General features: G+C 44.9%; 2 protein-coding genes, 1 non-coding gene and 1 pseudogene across 3 annotated transcripts; 2 read left to right on the top strand and 2 right to left on the bottom strand.

Annotated features, from left to right (window-relative positions):
• Positions 1–8,004: 8,004 nt before the first annotated feature.
• On the bottom strand, positions 8,005–9,914 carry LOC124700296 (BTB/POZ and MATH domain-containing protein 2-like). The gene is made up of 3 exons (XM_047232448.1): positions 9,848–9,914; positions 9,550–9,667; positions 8,005–9,467 (listed from the first exon to the last, which is right to left on the bottom strand). Exon 3 carries the CDS (start codon positions 9,457–9,459, stop codon positions 8,296–8,298), a length of 1,164 nt encoding a protein of 387 aa, XP_047088404.1. The 5' UTR covers positions 9,460–9,467; positions 9,550–9,667; positions 9,848–9,914; the 3' UTR covers positions 8,005–8,295.
• A 1,443-nt stretch (positions 9,915–11,357) lies between these two features.
• On the top strand, positions 11,358–11,497 carry LOC124704771 (annotated as a pseudogene).
• Positions 11,498–14,814: 3,317 nt separating this feature from the next.
• On the bottom strand, positions 14,815–16,266 carry LOC124700295 (BTB/POZ and MATH domain-containing protein 2-like). The gene has a single exon (XM_047232447.1). The coding sequence runs from the start codon at positions 16,259–16,261 to the stop codon at positions 15,110–15,112; it is 1,152 nt and encodes a 383-aa protein (XP_047088403.1). The 5' UTR covers positions 16,262–16,266; the 3' UTR covers positions 14,815–15,109.
• Positions 16,267–17,106: 840 nt separating this feature from the next.
• On the top strand, positions 17,107–17,254 carry LOC124704769. The gene has a single exon (XR_007003659.1). It is a non-coding gene; the product is annotated as a U4 spliceosomal RNA (small nuclear RNA).
• The last annotated feature ends 4,758 nt before the right edge of the window (positions 17,255–22,012 follow it).

Here is a 22,012-nt window from a genome sequence, read left to right as displayed (position 1 = left end):
AGGATCTGATCCCTCTTTTATACCTGCCCTTTAGGACTGCGTATTGCGGGGAGAGTTGCGCTTCCAGTCACGAAACTACCTCTCCGCACAGCTCGGTGGAGGCCCTCATCCAAATACATATGGCTGCCGATGATGCTTATCTAATCACCCAGTACACTCCAAAGGTTTGAATTAATCAAGCCACCGGCGAAGTTATAGACATGTACCTGCAGCTTAGAGAGAACAAGTACATGTACGTACTGGTAGATGGACCGATTCATCCTTTGATCGATCAGTAAAATACTGCCTCCTTTTGATAGTGGTTCCCACTCATAAGCATTTCCCTAAGAGAGCTGCTACATATTTTTAAGTCATGCAAAACGTAGCTCACGTGTGTGTGCGTCTCCTCAATGTTTACCACACTATTGCTTCTATCTGAACTGAAATATTTTTGTCTTTCTCATGTACGCATATATCCTCTTTCTTTTACTTGATGAGAAATCTTGCTCATATTTTGCATACACTTGCAATTGTGATTTAAATTCATTTAATTTATAAATCCATGACAAAATATCATCAAACACCTCTCAAGAAAGGTATGGAACACTTCCCTAGAAAAAGAATGAAGTTACCTTATGTCTATTATTAGAGCAAATTATGGTGTTGGTGCTTCATCTCTTGATAACACTTGATATACACTTTCTGCGCCTAGCTGAAAGGCGTTAAAGAAAAGCGCTTATGGGAGACAACCCATTGTTTTTACTACAGTACTTTGTTTTATATTTGAGTCTTGGAAGTTGTTTACTACTGTAGCAACCTCTCCTTATCTTAGTTTTATGTTTTGTTGTGCCAAGTAAAGTCTTTGATAGTAAGGTTCATATTAGATTTGAATTACTGCGCAGTTACAGATTTCTTTGCTGTCACGAATCTGGGCCTAATTCTCTGTAGGTAACTCAGAAAATTATGCCAATTTACGTGAGTGATCCTCAGATATGTACGCAACTTTCATTCAATTTGGGAATTTTCATTTGAGCAAGTCTGGTGCCATTTTAAAATTCGTCTTTACGAACTGTTCTGTTTTGACAGATTCTGCCTTTTATTTCGCATTGCCTCTTTTGCTATGTTGGATGAATTTCTTTGATCCATTAATGTCCAGTAGCTTTATGCAATGTCCAGAAGTGTTAAGAATGATTATGTCACCTCCGAACATGTTAATTTTTATTGTGCACTAACCCTTTAATGAGTTGTTTCGAGTTTGGTGTGGAGGAAGTTTTCAAGGATCAAGAGAGGAGTATGATGCAATATGATCAAGGAGAGTGAAAGCTCTAAGCTTGGGGATGCCCCGGTGGTTCACCGCTGCATATATTAAGAATACTCAAGCGTCTAAGCTTGGGGATGCCCAAGGCATCCCCTTCTTCATCGACAACATTATCAGGTTCCTCCCCTGAAACTATATTTTTATTCAATCACATCTTATGTGCTTTGCTTGGAGCGTCTGTTTGTTTTTGTTTTTGTTTTTGTTTGAATAAAATGGATCCTAGCATTCATTGTGTGGGAGAGAGACACGCTCCGCTGTTGCATATGGACAAATATGTCCTTAGGCTTTACTCATAGTATTCATGGCGAAGGTTGAATCTTCTTCGTTAAATTGTTATATGGTTGGAATTGGGAAATGCTACATGTAGTAATTCTAAAATGTCTTGGATAATTTGATACTTGGCAATTGTTGTGCTCATGTTTAAGCTCTTGCATCATATACTTTGCACCCATTAATGAATAAATACATAGAGCTTGCTAAAATTTGGTTTGCATATTTGGTCTCTCTAAAGTCTAGATAATTTCTAGTATTGAGTTTTGAACAACAAGGAAGACGGTGTAGAGTCTTATAATGTTTACAATATGTCTTTTATGTGAGTTTTGCTGCACCGTTCATCCTTGTGTTTGTTTCAAATAACCTTGCTAGCCTAAGCCTTGTATCGAGAGGGAATACTTTTCATGCATCCAAAATCCTTGAGCCAACCACTATGCCATTTGTGTCCACCATATCTACCTACTACATGGTATTTCTCCGCCATTCCAAAGTAAATTGCTTGAGTGCTATCTTTAAATTTCCATCATTCGCCTTTACAATATATAGCTCATGGGACAAATAATTTAAAAACTATTGTGGTATTGAATATGTACTTATGCACTTTATCTCTTATTAAGTTGCTTGTTGTGCGATAATCATGTTCCTGGGGACGCCATCAACTCTTTTACCTTTGTTGAATATCATGTGAGTTGCTATGCATGTTCGTCTTGTCTGAAGTAAGGACGGTTTTCACAATCAAATGGTTTGAGTATGCATACTGTTAGAGAAGAACATTGGGCCGCTAACTAAAGCCATGATTCATGGTGGAAGTTTCAGTTTGGATAGCTAATCCTCAATCTCTTATGAGAATAATAACTGTTGTTAAATGCTTATGCATTAAAGAGGAGTCCATTATCTGTTGTCTATGTTGTCCCGGTATGGATGTCTAAGTTGAGAATAATCAAAAGCGAGAAATCCAAATGCGAGCTTTCTCCTTAGACCTTTGTACATGCGGCATAGAGGTACCCCTTTGTGACACTTGGTTGAAACATATGCTATGCAATGATAATCTGTGTTAATCCAAGCTAATTAGGACAAGGTGCGGGCACTATTAGTATACTATGCATGAGGCTTGCAACTTGTAAGATATAATGTACATAACTCATATGCTTTATTACTACCGTTGACAAAATTGTTTCATGTTTTCAAAATAAAAGCTCTAGCACAAATATAGCAATCGATGCTTTCCTCTTTGAAGGACCTTTCTTTTACTTTTATGTTGAGTCAGTTCACCTATCTCTCTCCACCTCAAGAAGCAAACACTTGTGTGAACTGTGCATTGATTCCTACATACTTGCATATTGCACTTGTTATATTACTTTACATTGACACTATCCATGAGATATACATGTTATAAGTTGAAAGCAACCGCTGAAACTTAATCTTCTTTTGTGTTGCTTCAATACCATTACTTTGAATCATTGCTTTATGAGTTAACTCTTATGCAAGACTTATTGATGCTTGTCTTGAAGTACTATTCATGAAAAGTCTTTGCTTTATGATTCATTTGTTTACTCATGTCATTACCATTGTTTTGATCGCTGCATTCATTACATATGCTTACAATAGTATGATCAAGGTTATGATGGCATGTCACTCCAGAAATTATCTTTGTTATCGTTTACCTGCTCGGGACGAGCAGTAACTAAACTTGGGGATGCTGATACGTCTCCGACGTATCGATAATTTCTTATGTTCCATGCTACATTATTGATGATATCTACATGTTTTATACACATTATATGTCGTATTTATGCATTTTCCGGCACTAACCTATTAACAAGATGCCGAAGAGCCAGTTTGTGGTTTCTGCTGTTTTTGGTTTCAGAAATCCTAGTAAAGAAATATTCTCGGAATTGGACGAAATCAACGCCCAGGGTCCTATTTTTGCACGAAGCTTCCAGAAGACCGAGGGATAGACGAAGTGGGGCCACGAGGTGGCCAGACACCAGGGCGGCGCGGCCCAGGCCCTGGCCGCGCCGGCCTGACGTCTGGGCCCCTCGTGACGCCCTTTGACCTGCCCTTCCGCCTACTTAAAGCCTCCGTGACGAAACCCCCAGTACCGAGAGCCACGATACGGAAAACCTTACTGAGGCGCCGCCGCCGCCAATCCCATCTCGGGGGATTCAGGAGATCGCCTCCGGCACCTCGCCAGAGAGGGGAATCATCTCCCGGAGGACTCTTCACCGCCATGGTCGCCTCCGGAGTGATGAGTGAGTAGTTCACCTCTGGACTATGGGTCCATAGCAGTAGCTAGATGGTTGTCTTCTCCTCATTGTGCTTCATTGTCGGATCTTGTGAGCTGCCTAACATGATCAAGATCATCTATCTGTAATACTATATGTTGTGTTTGTCGGGATCCGATGGATAGAGAATACTATGTTATGTTAATTATCAATCTATTACCTATGTGTTGTTTATGATCTTGCATGCTCTCCGTTATTAGTAGAGGCTCTGGCCAAGTTTTTGCTCTTAACTCCAAGAGGGAGTATTTATGCTCGATAGTGGGTTCATGCCTCCATTAAATCTGGGACAGTGACGTAAAAGTTCTAAGGTTGTGGATGTGCTATTGCCACTAGGGATAAAACATTGATGCTATGTCTGAGGATGTAGTTATTGATTACATTACGCACCATACTTAATGCAATTGTCTGTTGTTTTGCAACTTAATACTGGAAAGGGTTCGGATGATAACCTGAAGGTGGACTTTTTAGGCATAGATGCATGCTGGATAGCGGTCTATGTACTTTGTCGTAATGCCCAATTAAATCTCACAATACTTATCATATCATGTATGTGCATTGTTATGCCCTCTCTATTTGTCAATTGTCCGACTGTAATTTGTTCACCCAACATGCTTTTATCTTATGGGAGAGACACCTCTAGTGAACTGTGGACCCCGGTCCTATTCTTTAAATTGCATACAATCTACTGCAATTGTTCTTTACTGTTTTCTGCAAACAATCATCTTCCAGGCGGCAGGGCTTTTGCGGCTGGTGCCGGCGGGAGGCAGCGGGGGAGGCGGCGGCGGCGGGTCGCTGTATGCGGGTAAAAAAATTTCGTCCAAATCTGTTTCGGACGCGCCTAGTAGCATAGCACTACGATTAGCGCAAGATAGCTTGTCAGGCCGATAGTGGACTTCCATTTCCACATTACCGGCCCATGAGAAGAGCGAGCCTGTGCGCAGCTGTGTTCTCCGGTTGTTGAGTTTCTTTTGTCCCACCTCGGTTAGCGAGTTGGGCGGGACAGAGGTGAGGCTGGGTATAAAACGGGAGGTGGGCGCACGGTAGAAGTTATCTTTGCGCTTGGGGCAATGACGCAGCTAGTGAGGTTAAAACTATTTCCAAACCCCCTCTTTGGTCCTCCGGGGCCACCGAGAATTTCTGGAAGGGCTCCCTCTCTTCGGGGAGGGGAAAGCCCTACAATTCATAAACATGAACTTTTTCATCTATAATTTACAATGAAATTTTTACAGGTCACATAGGAGGCTCCTCAGAAAATATTTATAAGCTAAAACCAAACTGGAGCATCTTCATTCAAATGCTCTTCAGGCTTGTTGCAAATGAAAAGCGGTTTGTGATGAACCCACCTCTGTCTCAAGAAACGGGAAAGAAAAAACTGAAACTACCAAAGCCGTGGCAAGAAAAGTGCGGCGGCTGCTACATTGTCGAGTTGGGTGGCCTTGCAGGTCATCGAGATTCCAGACAGCGGGTGATCTTCATCAGATGGTCGGGCACAGTGTCCTAGATGGATATGCAAGTTCTTTTAGCTTGTTCCGAGAATTGAATTCTTTATGGTTCTTCTCCTTGTACGTAGTAGTATGTTTCATCTCCCTGATTGCTCATGTTCTGTGGCTTCAGACTGTTGATCGTTCCGAACTGGAGAATTGGTGGAACAAACACAAACGCATCTGTCCAGTTCCCGGCGAGGTTCCGAAGACATTGAGGCGTGACGAAATGTGCGAGCAGATGAATGATCTCGCCTGTGGGATACGTTCATCCTATCGACACAAGGTCAAAGAAGACCTGCCAACTTCACCACTGAGGCGCCAGAATAAGGTGTCAAGGTGGGATCCCACCGAAATTTTACTTATAGCGTATATTTTATCTTTTCTAGTTTCAATTCTAGTGTAAAAATTTACACTAGAAAAAATCAAAATACATTATCGTCATCGTCGTCAAGTGCACCGAGGGTCCAGAAGTGTCTGTCATCCTCAAAGGTGAGCATGGACGATGTTCAGGCTGGAACAGATCCGAGAAGCAAAGTTAGAGAAGCTACAATATCCTAACTTTCCTTCTTTCAATCCATATCATTAAGGCTAAAATAGCTCAAATTAGTTTGCAAAATACAAATCCACAACATGCATTTACATTAGTCACATATAAACAAAATTATGGTGTAATAAAATCAATTTTAGATTATTTATATGCACACTAATCATGCACAATAATTAACCAGTAAATAACCTGCTAACAGTCCCTATTTTGCTTCTTCATTCTACACTAGGCTGATACTGTAGCAAGGTGACTTCCGGGATATTCATTTCGGCTCATGGGTACATATGAACTTACTGTATGAAAACACATTTTAAAATATCAACAAATTCTAAAATAAAATTGCGCATGTACATCTAGACATTCTATGTCTGCATACAAGTTTACGGGAAAAAAAGAACATTTATTGTGTCCTGTGTAAAAAACCATTGTGTGACTTCTCTTCTATACATTAGAGGATCTGGCTCCGTTCAGGCTATCGTCGTTTCATGGCAGCAGAACAAGTCGTACAACTCCCAGACATAGAAGTACAGAGATTATCATTGTGTGAAGAACCAACAGCCTACGAAGCAGTTGCTGATAATTGTGAGGATAACTGTAGCTGAGGTCAGACTAAACAGTGACGAACATACATATACTGTAGCTGAGGATAACTTTTCTCTTCTTTATATAGACCATGAAAAATATCGGTTTTTCGCGAAACTTGACGAACATACATAGTGGACATGTACATGTAGAATTTTTTGTTAAAAAATTTTGACACTTGAAAATAATTTTTTTGGTAGAGGAAGCGTATGCACCTAAGAGCCGAATTGAGTTTCTAGGTTTCAAAGTACATAAATCCTTTAAATCACACTAGTTACCAACCAATTTAGACAAGCAGACTAATATTCTTTTAACCAAACATGCACTGCACAATCCTCTGCTTTTTATTTGGCACATGTATCCGTGCATGCGATGGAGAAAACAACAGAGTTCAATTTAAGATAACCGATGCAGGAGGACAGTTGTGTATGCACGAGAACATGTGAAATTTGGACTTGGCAGCATTGCTACGAGGGTTTTGCCAGATGATTCGTTTGTAAAATTCAATCTGAATATTCTCAAAAGTTCAATTTAAGATAACCGATGCAGGAGGACAGCTGTGTGTGTATGAGAACATGTGAAATCTGGACTTGGCAGCATTGCTACGAGGGTTTTGTTAGATGATTCGTTTGTAAAATTCAATCTGAATATTCTCAAAGGGGCTGAAGATGCAGGTTGAGAAGCTTAAGACATTTGTAAATCTTTTATACGCACATGATGGAATGATATGAAATTAAGAATGCACTAACCAATGAATATAACCAGTCAGGAGTATGGTGAATTGAATTGAAACACACTCTACTAGGCGGGCAGATAAGGAGAAGGCAAGCAAGTAGTCGTAGGTGTCGACGGAATCAGGCTTGCTCCGGGCGGGCAAGCAAGTTCCTTTCTTCATAAAAAAGTTATCCATATTTCCAGGTTGACCTGCATCAAACTAAAAAGGACTGGATGTAGTAGTCTACGATTTTTGAACTGGAAGAACTTAGAAGAGCACAAGTTTTTTCTAGTTTAGAACCAACTGGATGTGAAGTTTGAGAGAATGCGACCAGAAATTTCAAAATTCTAGAGAATGGAACAACAAAACTGGAAGATAACACTAGACTAAAGATGTTTCTCCAGAATAACAATAAACAGGAGAAAGTTAGTATCAATGAAACTAATAAATCACTAGAATCAGTAGAAAAAACAGTCATGTTGTGCGAAAACAACAATAAAAAGATGCAAGCATAACTATCTTGGTCAAGTAGAATTATTTATTTTTAGAGATCATACTCTCTAAATTGTCCATTTATTCAGAAAACAATCTTCATCTAATTTAATACTTCTATGAAAAGCAGATAAGTAGCTGAAAATACTGCTTCCTCTGTAACAAATTATAATACGTTTTAGATTACTAGAACAGTGTGCTAAAACGTCTTATAATTTGGTAGAGGGAGTAGCATTTAGGTGGATAGAATAAAACACATGGCTGAAGATAATGAACATGACCTATTGCCAGTCATGTGTACTAAATGATATTGCTAGCATAATTTCATCCAATCAGCAAAGCAGCATAACCTATTTATACTTACTTCATTCTACTTGACAGGGGAAGGCACAAAGCGACAATATACGAAACAATGCAAAGAGAAACGACTAGCTAGGTTACTTGCACAGATCAATGTTGATGCTTACACCTGAAACTACAGACCTTCACATTTGCCCATATGTTGGATATTTCTGGTTCAGCATATAGGCAAACAACATGATGAAACAAAAGCAAGACACACAGACTACCATCTACCTAGAGGATCCTATCCCATATATGCATAATACTCCAGTATTACTTCAGGTCTTGCATTGCATACTCTCATACTTCCTCTTGTTGTCCTTCTGATTGGACGCAACCTTGGCAATGATCTCCTTCAAAATAGAGGGATAGGTCGTAACTATAAGCTCCCAGCCATCAGTTTCCATTACCTTTTCCAAACACTTGGGAGATTGGACTTGGATAAACGTCAAGCACCCATCCTTCAATCCGTGGCAGTTGTGTCGCTCAGCTAGAGCTAGAGTGCAGGCCACAGAGCTCACACATATGAGGTTGAACAACTTCTTTTCACATAAGAACTTGAGCTGCTGGATATCATATCTGTCTGACGCTACAAGCAAGTCCTGCAGCCACGTAACAAGCTTTGCTGCTTCCTCTTCCTGTCCTTGGACAGCTTGTGCTTTGTTCTCCTCCATCTGAGGAAACGAGTCTGAGTAGATGAAGCTAAGCATAGCCGCAAACACTTTTGCATCCATGTCTTTGATCTGTATGGCACTGGACGTGATACCCTGTGCCATGGGGCCAAAGAACTGTGCCCTGAAAACTTTAGATCGGGCTGCAAGCACACACCGGTGTGCAAGGAACGTCTCACCACTGACCTCAAATGTGACATCACAACCCACCTTATCTTGAAGTAGAATTTTGAAATGCTGGCTTATGCCAGACAGGGTGCCAACGGCATCCTGCTGTGTGGTGAGATCATTGCAGACCATGATGTCAATCCGGATGGTGAAACAATCAGCCTTTAGATGAGCTGACCGTTCAAGGGCATCTCTTTTCATAAACTTCAAGGAGCCCCAACAATAACCTTTGATGGGGAAGATGCATGTTTGATTTGCAAAAAATTCCTTTGCCTTTTGCTTCTCAACCTGGTCGACAAAGCTAAACATGAACTTGGCCTTCACAGCCTCTTCAACATCGTCATCGACAAGGCAAATACCGAGAGAGATGAAGTCGGCACAACTTGGCTGCTTGCCATTAGGGCAGTAGTCGATGCACCATTTATGTCCTCCTACCATGAAATGCCCAGAGCAGATGCTCTTGCCGTTGGGCACCTCTTGTACGGTGCGCAAGTAGTCTTTGACCACAAGCAGGTGGTACCCACTGCCCATGCCGGCATCGATGGCCGTCGTGGTGCAGTGCTTTCCGTTGGTGACAACGGAGAGACCGGCGAATGTTGACATGACGAAAGCTGTGATTCGACCCAAAGTCCTGTCACTACTCACATTCCAAATTCTGGAGCTGAGATGGGTGAGCTGAGGCTGGGGGCAAACCTTGTCACCTCCCGCTGCAGCGCTGCTTGAGACGACGCTCCACTCGCTGGTCTGTGCGGCCTGCGTAGAGAGTTGGTGTAGGAGATTCATGTCATTCCTGTTTGTATTAGCATAACTTCTGTGCTCTCCTAAGAAAATCCCGTCAACATTTGTTTTAATACAGTAGTACTACAAATCAGCTAAGAGGGGACATACAAATCACAACAGTGGGGTATATACAAATCAGCTAATAGTGGACATACAAATAAGGTTACAGTGGCATATATCAGTAATATTAGTGACTAGGTCGGCAGCTCACCGGGGGAGAGAGCGGTGGAGCTCCGGGCTGGTGCTCGACTGGAGGGCGTGCTTGGGCTGTAGAAGGCGTGCTCGGGGCGGGTGGCGGGAGGAGGTGCTCGGGCCGGAGGCGGCAAGCTCGATGAAGACAACTCCGGGCTGGAGGCGGCGTCGGACTCGATACAGAGCAGCCGCGGCGAGCAATCTTGCAGAGGAGTCCGCCTGGAGGAGACGGGGAACAGTCCAGGCGGCAGGGCTTTTGCGGCTGGTGCCGGCGGGAGGCAGCGGGGGAGGCGGCGGCGGCGGGTCGCTGTATGCGGGTAAAAAAATTTCGTCCAAATCTGTTTCGGACGCGCCTAGTAGCATAGCACTACGATTAGCGCAAGATAGCTTGTCAGGCCGATAGTGGACTTCCATTTCCACATTACCGGCCCATGAGAAGAGCGAGCCTGTGCGCAGCTGTGTTCTCGGTTGTTGAGTTTCTTTTGTCCCACTTCGGTTGGGGAGTGGGGCGTGACACGTGAGGCTGGGTATAAGAGCATCTCTAACAGAGCCCATAAAAAGCTCAAAATCGAAAAATAATCGCCAGTTTACGGATTCGGGCCGAATAATTGCGCGGATTAGTGATCATAAACGAGCCAAAACTGAAAATATTTTTTCGGGTTACGCTCGGTTCGCTCCGTCGGCCTGTATTTGTAGGGGTCGAAAGGTCGAACTGAACGCTCCTAGTGGCGTTTTGGCGGGCTGAAACTTTAGCTCCAAACAGTGCACTTCCGCCGGAAGACTACCGGAATAGGACCAAATTCGACAAAATCCGGCCGAATGTCAACCAAATTTCGGCGGGGCCGTGCGTTGCGAGCTCGGGGAAGGGAGAACGGACAGCTGGCCGGCCACGAGTTCGCCGGGCGCGGCCGGGGCGGACCTGGAGACGTCCGTGACGAGGCGGGGCGGGGTTGAGCTCGCCGGGGCAGGCTCGGGCGGGGCTGGGGCAGGGGCGGAGCGGGGCGCGCCGAGCCAGGGCGAGGCCGGGGCGGGCGGCGCGGACTGCGGGCGGGGCGTGGCGGAGCGGGACGCGGCCAAGGCAGGGCGTCGCGCGGCGGCGCAGCCGCGGGGCCGGGCGGCGCGGCCGGGGAGGCGCGAGGCCGGCGCGGGGCCGGGCGGCGCGGCCGGGCGGCGCGAGGCGGGGTAGGGGCAGGGCGACACACAAGGCGGGGTGGGGGAGGGGCAGGACGGGTGAGCGGCGCGGCCGAGCGGCGCGGGGCGGGGGAGCGGCGGGGCTGGCGCAGGGCGGCCAGAGCTGCGTGAGAAATTTGACGAAGAAGAAGAAGTAGTGAGGAAAAAGAAAAAAAAAGGGGTCCATCTTTTGGAATATGCTTTTTTACGGTTTGACTGTACGGGTTCTGATCTGCGCCCACACTTTTTCGACCTGTAAACACGAGTTCAGTGGCCTGAACTCGCGTTTTACAGTTTGCACGTTTACGGGCTCTGTTAGAGATGCTCTAAGAAGGGGAGGTTTGCGATCCGAAGAAGGCATCTTTGCGCTTGGGGCAATGACGCAGCTACCGAGGCGCGTCAACTGCTGGTTGAAAACTATTTCCAAACCCCCTCTTTGGCCCTCCGGGGCCACTGAGAATTTCTGGAAGGGCTTCCTCTCTTCGGGGAGGGTAAAGCCCTACAGTTCATAAACATAAACTTTTCGGAAATTCAATTCGGCTCCTGGGTGCATATGCTCTCTCCACCTAAAAAACATATTTCTAATTATAAAAAAAAATTGCAAACAATTTCGCATGTACATCTCGACAATCTATCTGCGTTTGTGCAGTTTCGAGAAAAACCGATATTTTTTATGGTCGATGTAAAAAAGACAAAACAAGTCTCACAAAAAACCTTATTTTTAGCACTAAATTTTGTCTTTTTTACACAGCTCAAACTACTAGTTGATTTTTCATGGAAAGACTTTGTGTGTACGTAGCATGTCAAGATGTACACGTGAATTTTTCGTTTGGAATTTTTTAACATTTCAAAATGTATGAAAGTTGCAGTTTAAACAAAAGGGAGCATATGCACCCAGGAGCCAAAACACCACTCCTAAACTTTTTCATCTATAATTTACAATGAAACTTTGACAGATCACAGAGGAGGCTCCTCAGAAAATATTTATATAAGCTAAAAATCCAAACTGGAGCATCTTCATCATTCAAATGTTGCAAATAAAAAGCGGACTGTGATGAACCCACCTCTGTCTCAAAAAACAAACTGAAACTACCGGAGCCGTGGCAAGAAAAGTGCAGAAAAGTGCGGCGGCTGCTTCATTGTCGAGCTGGGTGGCCTTGCAGGTCATCGAGATTCGAGACAGCGGGTGATCTTCATCAGATGGTTGGGCACGAGGAACAGTGTCCTAGATGGATATGCAAGTTCTGTTAGGAACTGAATCCTTTATTAGTCCATTGCATTTCCTTTAGTTTTTTTTTTTCGAGACAGCAATTGAACTCTAACCGAACAGCTGCATTATCCTGTGGTGTTCTTTATGGTTCTTTTCCTTGTACGTAGTACTAGTATGTTTCATCTCCCTGATTGCTCATGTTCTGTGGCTTCAGACTGTTGATCGTTCCGAACTGGAGAATTGGTGGAACAAACACAAACGCATCTGTCCAGTTCCCGGCGAGGTTCCGAAGACATTGAGGCGTGACGAAATATGCGCGCAGATGAATGATCTCGCCTGTGGGATACGTTCATCCTATCGACACAAGTTCAAAGAAGATGCAAACTTCACCACCGATGCTCCAGAATAAGGTGTCAAGGTGGGATCTCACCAAAATTTTACTTATAGCGTATATTTTATATTTTCTAGTTCAAATTCTAGTGTAAAAATTTACACTAGAAAAAATAAAATGCATTATAAGTGGAACTTAGATGAGATCTCACTTGACACCGAGGGTCCAGAAGCGTCTGTCATCATCTCATCCTCAGAGGTGAGCATGGACGATGTTCAGGGCTGGAACAGATCCTCTAACTTACAGAAGCAAAGTTAGAGAAACTCAACATCCTAACTTTCCTTCTTTCAATCCATATCCTTAAGGCTAAAATAGCTCAAATTAGTTTGCAAAATACAAATCCACAACATGCATTTACATTAGTCACATATAAATAAAATTATGGTGTAATAAAATCAATTTTAGATTATTTATATGCGCAATAATTAACCAGTAAATAACCTGCTAACAGTCCCTGATTTTGCTTCTTCATTCTACACTAGGCTGATACTGTAGCACGGTGACTTCCCTTCTATACATTAGAGGATCTGGTTCCGTTCAGGCTATGGTCGTTTCATGGCTGCAGAACAAGTCGTACAACTCCCAGACATAGAGGTACAGAGATTATCATTGTGTGAAGAACCAACAGCCTACGAAGCAGTTGCTGACAATTGTGAGGATAACTGTAGCTGAGGTCAGACTAAACAGTGATGAACATACATATACTGCAGCTGAGGATAACTTTTCTCTTCTTTATATAGACCATGAAAAATATCGGTTTTTCGCGAAACTTGACAAATATACATAGTGGACATGTACATGTAGAATTGGAGTAAAAAAATTCAACACTTGAAAAAATATATTTTTGTAGACATTTAGGAGCCAAATTGAGTTTCTAGGTTTCATAGTACATAAATCCTTTAAATCACACTAGTTACCAACCAATTTAGACAAGCAGACTAATATTCTTTTAACCAAACATGCACTGCACAATCCTCTGCTTTTTATTTGGCACATGTATCCGTGCATGCGATGGAGAAAACAACAGAGTTCAATTTAAGATAACCGATGCAGGAGGAAAGTTGTGTATGTATGAGAACATGTGAAATCTGGACTTGGCAGCATTGCTACAAGGGTTTTGCTAGATGATTCGTTTGTAAAATTCAATCTGAATATTCTCAAAAGTTCAATTTAAGATAACCGATGCAGGAGGACAGTTGTGTATGTATGAGAACATGTGAAATCTGGACTTGGCAGCATTACTACGAGGGTTTTGCTAGATGATTCGTTTGTAAAATTCAATCTGAATAATCTCAAAGGGGCTGAAGATGCAGGTTGAGAAGCTTATGACATTTGTAAATCTTTTATGCGTACATGATGGAATGATATGAAATTAAGAATGCACTAACCAATGAATATAACCAGTCAGGAGTATGGTGAATTGAATTGAAACACACTCTACTAGGCGGGCAGATAAAGAAAAGGCAAGCAAGTAGTCGTAGGTGTCGACGGAATCAGGCTTGCTCCGGGCGGGCAAGCAAGTTCCTTTGTTCATCAAAAAGTTATCCATATTTCCAGGTTGACCTGCATCAAACTAAAAAGGACTGGGTGTAGTAGTCTAAGATTTTTGAACTGGAAGAGCTTAGAAGAGCACAAGTTTTTCTAGTTCAGAACCAACTGGATGTGAAGTTTGAGAGAATGCGACCAGAAATTTCAGAAGAATTTTGAAATTTTTCTTCATCTGGATGTAAAATTCTAGAGAATGGAACAACAAGACTGGAAGATAACACTAGACTAAAGATGTTTATCCAGAATCACAAGAAACAGGAGAAAGTTAGTATCAATGAAACTAATAAATCATTAGAATCAGTAGAAAAAACAGTCAAGTTGTGCGAAAACAACAATAAAAAGTGCAAGCATAACTATCTTGGTCAAGTAGAATTATTTATTTTTAGAGATCATACTCTCTAAATTGTCCATTTATTCAGAGAACAATCTTCATCTAATTTAATACTTCTATGAAAAGCAGATAAGTAGCTGAAAATACTGCTTCCTCTGTAACAAATTATAAGACGTTTTAGATTACTAGAACAGTGTGCTAAAACGTCTTATAATTTGGTAGAGGGAGTAGCATTTAGGTGGATAGAATAAAACACATGGCTGAAGATAAATAACATGACCTATTGACAGTCATGTGTACTAAATGATATTGCTAGCATTATTTCATCCAATCAGCAAAGCAGCATAACCTATTTATACTTACTTCATTCTACTTGACAGGGGAAGGCACAAAGCAACAATATACGAAACAATGCAAAGAGAAACGACTAGCTAGGTTACTTGCACAGATCAATGTTGATGCTTACACCTGAAACTACAGACCTTCACATTTGCCCATATGCTGGATATTTCTGGTTCAGCATATAGGCGAACAACATGATGAAACAAAAGCAAGACACACAGACTACCATCTACCTAGAGGATCCTATCCCATATATGCATAATACTCCAGTATTACTTCAGGTCTTGCATTACATACTCTCATATTTCCTCTTATTGTCCTTCTGATTGGACGCAACCTTGGCAATGATCTCCTTCAAAATAGAGGGATAGGTCGTAACTATAAGCTCCCAGCCATCAGTCTCCATTACCTTTTCCAAACACTTGGGAGATTGGACTTGGATAAACGTCAAGCACGCATCCTTCAATCTGTGGCAGTTGTGTCGCTCAGCTAGAGCTAGAGTGCAGGCCACGGAGCTCACACCTGTGAGGTTGAACAACTTCTTTTCACATAAGAACTTGAGCTGCTGGATATCATATCTGTCTGACGCTACAAACAAGTCCTGCATCCACGTAACAAGCTTTGCTGCTTCCTCTTCTTGTTCTTCGACAGCTTGTGCTTTGTTCTCCTCCATCTCAGGAAATGAGTCTGAGTAGATGAAGCTAAGCATAGCTGCAAACACTTTTGCATCCATGTCTTTGATCTGTATGGCACTGGACGTGATACCCTGTGTCATGGGGCCAAAGAACTGTGCCCTGAAAACTTTAGATCGGGCTGCAAGCACACAACGGTGTGCAAGGAACGTCTCACCACTGACCTCAAATGTGACATCACAACCCACTTTATCTTGAAGTAGAATTTTGAAATGTTGGCCTATGCCAGACAGGGTGCCAACGGCATCCTGCTGTGTGGTGAGATCATTGCAGACCATGATGTCAATCCGGATGGTGAAACAATCAGCCTTTAGATGAGCTGACCGTTCAAGGGCATCTCTTTTCATAAACTTCAAGGAGCCCCAACAATAACCTTTGACGGGGAAGATGTATGTTTGATTTGCAAAAAATTCCTTTGCCTTTTGCTTCTCAACCTGGTCGACGAAGCTAAACATGAACTTGGCCTTCACAGCCTCTTCAACATCGTCATCGACAAGGCAAAGACCGAGAGAAATGAAGTCGGCACAACTTGGCTGCTTGCCATTTGGGTGGTATTTGATGCACCATTTATGTCCTCCTACCATGAAATGCCCAGAGCAGATGCTCTTGCCGTTGGGCACCTCTTGTACGGTGCGCAAGTAGTCTTTGACCACAAGCAGGTGGTACCCACTGCCCATGCCGGCATCGATGGCCGTCGTGGTGCAGTGCTTTCCGTTGGTGACAACGGAGAGACCGGCGAATGATGACATGACGAAAGCTGTGATTCGACCCAAAGTCCTGTCACCACTCACATTCCAAATTCTGGAGCTGAGATGGGTGAGCTGAGGCTGGGGGCAAACCTGGTCACCTCCCGCTGCTTGAGACGACGCTCCACTCGCTGGTCTGTGCGGCCTGCGTAGAGAGTTGGTGTAGGAGATTCATGTCATTCCTGTTTGTATTAGCATAACTTGTGTGCTCTCCTAAGAAAATCCCGTCAACATTTGTTTAAGATACTACTACAAAGCAGCTATGAGGGGACATACAAATCACAACAGTTGGGTATATACAAATCAGCTTATAGGGGTCATACAAATAAGGTTACAGTGGCATATACTGTATCAGTGAGTAGGTCGGCAGCTCACCGGGGGGAGAGAGCGGTGGAGCTCCTGGCTGGTGCTCGGCTGGAGGGCGTGCTTGGGCTGTAGAAGGCGTGCTCGGATTTGGAGAAGCTCTCGGGCCTGAGGCGGCAAGCTCGGTGTAGACAACTCCGGGCTGAAGGCGGCGTCGGACTCGATACAGAGCAGCCGCGGCGAGCAATCTCTCTGCAGAGGAGTCCGCCTGGAGGAGACGGGGAACAGTCCAGGCGGCAGGGCTCTTGCGGCTGGTGCCGGCGGAATGCAGCGAGGGAGGCGGCGGCGGCGGCGGGTCGCTGTATGCGGGTATTTTTTTTCCGTCCTTTTCTGTTTTGGACGCGCCTAGTAGCATAGCACTACGATTAGCGCAAGATAGCAAGACGGCCCGATAGTGAACTTCCATTTCCACATTCCCGGCCCATGAGAAGAGCGAGCCGTGCGCAGCTATGTTCTCCCTCCGGTTGTTGAGTTTCTTTTGTCCCACCTCGCTTGGGGCAATGACGCAGCTAGTGAGGTTATACCGAGGCGCGTCAATTGCTGGTTGAAAACTATTTCCAAACCCCCTCTTTGGCCCTCACGGGTCACTGAGAATTTCTGAAAGGGCTCCTTTCCTTCGGGGAGGGTAAAGCCCTACAATTGATAAATTAAATATTTACTTGTCCGTTGAAATGCAGTATGTACTTTTGAACGGTTTGAATAAATTCAGAATATTTATTGAAACTTTAGGCTCACATGCTGAAACTTTAGAAGTTATTGCTGCCAATCGATGAAAAGTGCGGAGTCTCCTTCCTGTGCACGCGGTTTTGAGGTTAGTTTTGTCAAGAAGAGGAAAAGGAACATACTACCCGCGGTTCTGAGGTCAGTTTTGTCAAGAAGAGGGAAAGGATTCATGCATACTAGGTAGCATCGACGCTATGACCGCGAATCATCTGAAGTAGTCTCCTCGTTGATGGAGCCGTGGTCGTCAGAGGCTCCTTAATCTTGCGGCTCCTTGTGCAAGGTGATTTGAACAAGCTAGGTACAATAGTTTTTGCAAGATGTATCATGTATGCTAAAAATGATTTTCATCTAAGGCCTCTATTACTCCTTAGGCTTCCCTAAATTCATATGTTGAAAGCCATAGATTTTTTTTTGCTGAGTTTGAAAATTTCTCGGCCATTAGCAAATCTATTTATCCACGGATGTCCTGATTATTATATAATGTCATGTTCATTTAGCAAAAGTTTGCTTAATTATTTGTTAATTTCAACTCATGGTCGTCCATTTGCTCCGTTATTCTGAGTCAGAGATAACTCCTACGATGTAGCTATGAATCTATGATGCCCTGAAGTTCAAGGTTTTTGCCCCTTCCAGGATTTGGGTGGCGCCTTGCCGCAAGACCTTTGGTTCCTCCCTGACTGGTATCATCTCAAGCCCCATGTGAACTTCTGTACGCCCCTTCTGATTTCTTTGTCTCCATGGATGTTGCCGAATTGTCTTACTATGTTTATGCTTCAATCTGTGTTATGACTGGCCTTACGGTACAACCGGAGGAAGACCAATAGTGGGCCTAATTAGGGGCTTAGCCTAAGTTATCTTTATTTCTTTAGCTTATATAAACATCGTTTGGATTTACGCAATAAACATATTTGTTGCCGACTCCCTCGGGAGTCAGAGTCCTAAACCCTAACCACCTCCCCTGTGCCATCAATACCTCCTCAACCGCGCGGCCACGGCGCTATAACGCCGTCGTCCGCGCCAAGCTCCTCACCCTCCTCCCTTCCACCACTGTAACCTAAGACCGAGGCCTGGTAGGATCCTAGTTCCTATCAACTTGGTATCAGAGCCGCCGCGTCCGGTGGGAGGGAGTCGACGGTGCCTCCCCCGGTGGCTCCTCAGCCCCAGCTGGCGGCGATCGTCCTCGACGGAGAGCATCCCCTCCTGGCCGCCCTCCACATCGACCTCTTCGATGAGCCGCAGGGCTTGCCGCCAGCCCGCCCCTGTGACCATCACATCCACCTGCTGCTGGACACAGCTCATGTGGCCGTACGGTCGTACCGCTACCCCCAGCTGCAGAAGGACGAGCTCGAACGCCAAGTTGCGGTCATGCTCGCTCAGGGCATCATTCGGATTTCGAGATCGCCCTTCTCCGCGCCGGTGCTCCTCGTGCGCAAGGCCGATGGCACATGGCGTTTCTGCATCGACTACCGCGCCCTCAATGCCCGAACGTCCAAGGACAAGTTCCATATCCCTGTCGTCGATGAGCTCTTGGACGAGTTACACGGGAGCGCTTCTTCACCAAGCTAGACCTACGCTCCGGCTATCACCAGGTGCGGATGCACCCGGATGATATCGCGAAGACGGCGCTCCGGACATGGCCATTTCGAGTTCTTGATGATGCCTTTTGGCCTCTCCAACGCCCCGGCGACATCCAGACCCTGATGAACGACGCGCTCAGCCCCGACTTGCGCCGCTTTGTGCTTATTTTCTTTGATGGCATTCTTATCTACAACTCGTCTTGGGCGGAGCACCTGCAGCACGTGGCCATCATCTTCAACGATCTGCACACACCACCTATACCTCAAGCACTCGAAGTGCTCTTTCGGCACCACCTCCGTCACGTATCTGGGACACGTCATCTCGGCGGAGGGCGTCGCCATGGATGCCGACAAGATCACCGCGGTCGCAGCGTGGCCAACACCACAGTCCCCTCAGTCCCTACACGGCTTCCTGGGTCTCGCAGGTTACTACCGGAAATTCATCCGGGAGTTCATCCTCATCGCCGCGCCCCTGACACGCCTCCTGCATCGCGACGCCTTTTCCTGGGACTCAGAGGCGACCGAGGCGTTCGAGGCCCTCAAGCAGACCCTTACGACAGGGCCCGTTCTCCAGATGCCCGACTTCGACAAGCTGTTCGTGGTGGACTACGACGCCTCGGGCGTGGGGTTTGGCGCTGTCCTCCACCAGGGCGACGGGCCGCTGGCGTACTTCAGCCGCCCCTTCGCCGCACGCCATCACAAGCTTGCGTCTTACGAGCGGGAGCTCATCGGCTTGGTCCAGGCGGTGCGCCACTGGCGGCCATATCTCTGGGGGCGGCCGTTCCATATTCGCACGGACCACTACAGTCTCAAGTTCTTGCTGGACCAGCGCTTGTATACAGTGCCGCATCACCAATGGATGACATGGGCTGGGGAAAGCCCAAATCCGGGCGAAAACGAGGATCCGGGGGCGCGACTGGGCCATTTTTCACCGTCCGGATGAAAAAAGGCTGTCGGGGGCCTCGTCGGGGAGACGACTAGAGATGCTCTAAGGGCATCTCCAACGGGGCGATCCAAAAGGACGCGTTGGGCCGTCTGCTTTGGGTCGTTTGGGTGGTCGCGCAGACACGCGGACAACGCCATGCGTCCGCGTGTCCGTTTGGGTCGCACGCTGCGCCCAAAGCGGCTAGATATGGGTCGCGGCCATAAGAGCTGCCATTTGCCTTTAAATTCAATATAAATGCATAAAAATAAATAAATAAGTTGAAATGCTCAAGATTTATTACATAAGATCATTATCCACCTATTCAATGATGAAATACTTATTCAAATAAAAACGTAAATTTATACAAATGGCCTAGGCATCGTTTTCTTCGGGATTTTCTTCATTGTTGTTATTTGCAGCATTGTTGCCAACATGCGCCCAATGTGCTCAACCAAATCAACCTGAAGCTGGTTGTGAAACGCTTGATCCTGAATTTTGTGGTGCAAATGGAGGATATCCTGGAATGATGCCGGACCACCTTGAGGAGCAACCAACTCTCCCTGGCCATCCCAATCATTATCAAACAGTGAATCATCCCCCTCTACCTCAACAATCATGTTGTGCATGATTACACAAGCGGTCATCACCTTCCATAGAGTTTGCACACTCCATCCACTAGCAGGGTGTCTGTCGATAGCCCAACGAGCTTGGAGGATGCCAAACGCCTGCTCGACATCTTTCCGGGCTGCCTCTTGCTCTTTGGCAAACATTGCCTCCTGCTCTGAGTTGGGACGACGGATTGTCTTCACGAGTGTAGTCCAAGGTGGATAGATAACATCAGCAAGGTAGTATCCCTTGTTGTAGTTGTAGTGGTGGCCATTGATCTCAAAATCCACATGAGGGACTAAGCGTACGCTAGCCTATAAAACACTGGAGAACGTTGCAGCATATTGATGTCATTGTGCGAGCCGGCCATTCTGAAGAATGAGTGCCAAATCCATGTGTCATGTGAAGCAACAGCTTCAAGGATCACTGTGCACCCCTCAGAATGGTCGTTGTACGCCCCTGCCAACCAAAGTGGCAGTTCTTCAACTCCCAAAGGCATGTAGTCTATGCTGCCAAGCATCCCAGGAACCCCCTGCAAGCGTTGATTGACAACAGACGGGCTGTGTCCTCTGCATTAGATTGCCGCAGATATTTTTCACTGAACACACCGATCACTGCTCTACAGAGCCTGTACATCGCTTTGATGCGTGCAATTAACACACGTTCGTTGGGAACCCCAAGAGGAAGGTGTGATGCAGACAGTAGCAAGTTTTTCCTCAGAAAGAAACCAAGGTTTATCGAACCAGGAGGAGCCAAGAAGCACGTTGAAGGTTGATGGCGGCGAAGTGTAGTGCGGCGCAACACCAGAGATTCCGGCGCCAAGGTGGAACCTGCACAACACAACCAAAGTACTTTGCCCCAACGAAACAGTGAGGTTGTCAATCTCACCGGCTTGCTGTAACAAAGGATTAGATGTATAGTGTGGATGATGATTGTTTGCGAAGAACAGTAAAACAAGTATTGTAGCAGATTGTATTCAATGTAAAAGAATAGAACCGGGGTCCACAGTTCACTAGAGGTGTCTCTCCCATAAGATAAATAGCATGTTGGGTGAACAAATTACAGTCGGGCAATTGACAAATAGAGAGGGCATGACCATGCACATACATGATATGATGAATATAGTGAGATTTAATTGGGCATTACGACAAAGTACATAGACCACTATCCAGCATGCATCTATGCCTAAAAAGTCCACTTTCAGGTTATCATCCGAACCCCTTCCAGTATTAAGTTGCAAACAACTGTACAATTGCATTAAGTATGGTGCGTAATGTAATCAATAACTACATCCTCGGACATAGCATCAATGTTTTATCCCTAGTGGCAATAGCACATCCACAACCTTAGAACTTTCTCGCCACTCGTCCCGCATTTAATGGAGGCATGAACCCACTATCGAGCATATATACTCCCTCTTGGAGTTAAGAGCAAAAACTTGGCCAGAGCCTCTACTAATAACGGAGAGCATGCAAGATCATAAATAACACATAGGTAATAGATTGATAATCAACATAACATAGTATTCTATATCCATCGGATCCCGACAAATACAACATA

Source organism: Lolium rigidum, chromosome 3 (genome assembly GCF_022539505.1).
Source record: "Lolium rigidum isolate FL_2022 chromosome 3, APGP_CSIRO_Lrig_0.1, whole genome shotgun sequence".
NCBI classification, from domain to species: domain Eukaryota; kingdom Viridiplantae; phylum Streptophyta; class Magnoliopsida; order Poales; family Poaceae; genus Lolium; species Lolium rigidum.
This window is presented reverse-complemented; position numbering and strand designations above follow the sequence as displayed.